Source organism: Penaeus vannamei, chromosome 5 (assembly GCF_042767895.1).
Source record: "Penaeus vannamei isolate JL-2024 chromosome 5, ASM4276789v1, whole genome shotgun sequence".
Taxonomy (NCBI): domain Eukaryota; kingdom Metazoa; phylum Arthropoda; class Malacostraca; order Decapoda; family Penaeidae; genus Penaeus; species Penaeus vannamei.
The window spans coordinates 8187237-8189736 of NC_091553.1; the positions used below are offsets into that span (position 1 = coordinate 8187237).

At 40.2% G+C, this 2500-nt stretch overlaps 2 protein-coding genes across 3 annotated transcripts in view; both read left to right on the plus strand.

Moving 5' to 3' along the window:
* Drat (Death resistor Adh domain containing target) overlaps window positions 1-2500 on the plus strand; it is a 437794-nt gene that overhangs the window by 339525 nt on the left and 95769 nt on the right. The gene's annotated exons all lie outside the window — the stretch shown is intronic.
* The window catches only part of LOC113802928 (transcriptional activator MN1), a 20768-nt gene continuing 20711 nt past the window's right edge, over window positions 2444-2500 (plus strand). Inside the window, exon 1 of one of the 2 annotated variants that reach the window (XM_070121812.1) lies at window positions 2444-2500. This exon is cut by the window's right edge and continues 274 nt beyond it. In XM_070121812.1, the coding sequence (XP_069977913.1) occupies window positions 2476-2500 (25 nt within the window). In that variant the 5' untranslated portion in view covers window positions 2444-2475. The other variant, XM_070121813.1, reaches the window with a different exon arrangement.

The window sequence follows — 2500 nt, forward strand, 5'->3', positions numbered from 1 at the left end:
AACTAGTTTTATTCATGGGTGACGCGGAGCATCGGGAGAATCGATAGAGGGCGTCCATAACTCGCTCTCGCTGAGTCCAGTCTTCTGAATATGACGTCAGAGGATACTATTGAATGAAATATAAAGTTGATTATTCCATTTGATTTAGGGCGGTTATTTTTAACATGTTACAGTTAACTATACAATATGAAACTATATGATACATGAATTTCCGTTATGATCTTAGAAGCTTCTCTATGTGATTCTACAGTCTCAAACATCTCGTGAAATATGTATAAAAAATGAATATTATGTTAGGCCACCTGCAACTGTAGCAAGAAATACGGAAGCCAAGTCCTCAGCTGATTATCATTACTATCCGACTAATATTTGGGGCGAAAAATTCTGAAACGATTAAATTACAAGTGCCTCAGTATTTGTCGCTGATTCACATTTGTTTCTTATTTCTTCGTGCATGCGCCGGCGTTTAACTTCATTTAAAGAACTCTTCGTGGGTTTCCTTCTCGAAGTTATATAGTCTGCTAATATATGTAATAATTAGCAATCGTTAATTGATAATAAATAACCATAAGAAAGTCGTATATCGCAAGATATTAACTCCAGCTGAAAGCGAAGTGAAACAAGCGATCAAAAGCGAGATCCACATCACGAAACATTCCCAAAACTGAGAGAGTTCGTCGATACCTTGGTTTTATAATATTTCGCTTTCTTCCCTTTGTTTCAGCTTGTTCATATTTCCCTTTGGGTTCTATGAACTCGAAAGCGAGAGTTGCTTCCTATTCGAGAAAGTCTCCAATCTCTTCATCTTCTGAATGAATAGATTTACTGAAGCATATTAAACACGTGTACGTTAAAATGCATTCTGATAACACGATTGGATGAATGAAAAAACTGCAAAATCACTGGCTGTAGGATATTTATTTTTATTTCCGCAAACCAAAGCCAACAACGAAAAGTTTTGGAAACTGTAGATTTCTCAACTGGCACTCTAGGTTTTTTTAATATTTCGGTTTGTTTTTTTCCTTTGCCACGCTCGAGTATTCTTCAGATTTTGCTGCGTTTGAGAACATTGAGCAGCGTGCACGAAATTAATAAGCACTCGCGGGGAAGATGAATACACGACGATATATCCTCCATGAAGTTAACATAGATAAACATCAGAGGGCACTATCGCACTGATTGTAGAGTAAACCGGCTTGGAAACACTGCCAGTTGTTCTTTCCACTACTCGTACCCAATGTCAAGGGCGATCGTTTTTGAGACGCGTGAATTTTTCGAAATACATAGTACTATTTCTGTCTCTTGGTATTTTCACCATTTCCTCACGTAAACGTAATGCTGATTTGTGGATTATTTTGTTAGTTAGAGGACGCAGATGCTGAAGGATCTGTAAGAAGATTTTTCAAAAATGGCATCGCTTAACAGTTAACCTTGTCATTCATAAAGAGAAGAGAGAGTGAGTGTCATGCTTCACAACTGCACGCGGTCACAGGGTTGCTTGGTGTGCCACTTTCTAGTGTCCTGTTCCACTAGAATTTCATATCTTTGCGTTTCTCTAAAAATAGACCGGCTTGTGATAATCTGGTGAATCACTGTGATTGTATGTTACTTTTACTGAACAGTTCAAGCTGAAAATGTACTGACTTGCCGCAGAAAAGCATTAAATGAACTACATGGCACAAGGTCATGCCAATTGAGAACAAGGTCATCAGACAGCGTGGTATGCCTGGCACTTCATTCATTCTGGACACAAACATACACACGCACACTTGTTGCTCCTCTCCAGCAAAATATCAGTTTTTTAATGTTTCGAGTGAACATTTTCAAATCAACGTGGTGCCGAGCGAGAGAACAAAGGTGCAGCTCTATAACGGGTTTCTTTTTTCGCGTGCGTGAGGTAAGCTCGTATATTACGAATCTGCCAAGCTGTGAGTGGAGCCAATGTGTTCTGTCGGCACTTTCTTTCCACTCTGGAGGGAGGAGTCAGAAACGTTTGCTCGTGTCCCTTGCACGTGGTGGACAGGTGGCCGTTCACCTGGATCACCTGGGGATATATGCACCTGTTGGTTTCGTATTTATCATACAGGAATCAGAATGAGTAATATATCTAATTAGAGAAGCTTACAGAAGATTTTGTGGTTGTGAGTACGTGGTCTGCTTTTTATACCCGTTTTATTTTGTATACAAACTTATTTAGTATTCATTGTTGTGAATACTATATCAACAATGTTTTTTAATCAACTTCTATTAAAGTCTTAGAATGATGGTTCATAGAGACCCGGACCGTAACGTCAACCCACATACGCATGAGTAAGTTCTCGATGGCACAGCACAGCACAGCACGGCAAAGCGTAATGACAGGACTCGAGTGCGGTCATAACTCGGTGACGCGACCTTCCCGAGGCCGTTCAAACTTGGCGGGCGTTCCCATACGTGGCTGAGCGCGTGACGTCACTCTCAGTCAAAACATTAAAGATGGCGAACATGGCGAGTGGTATGT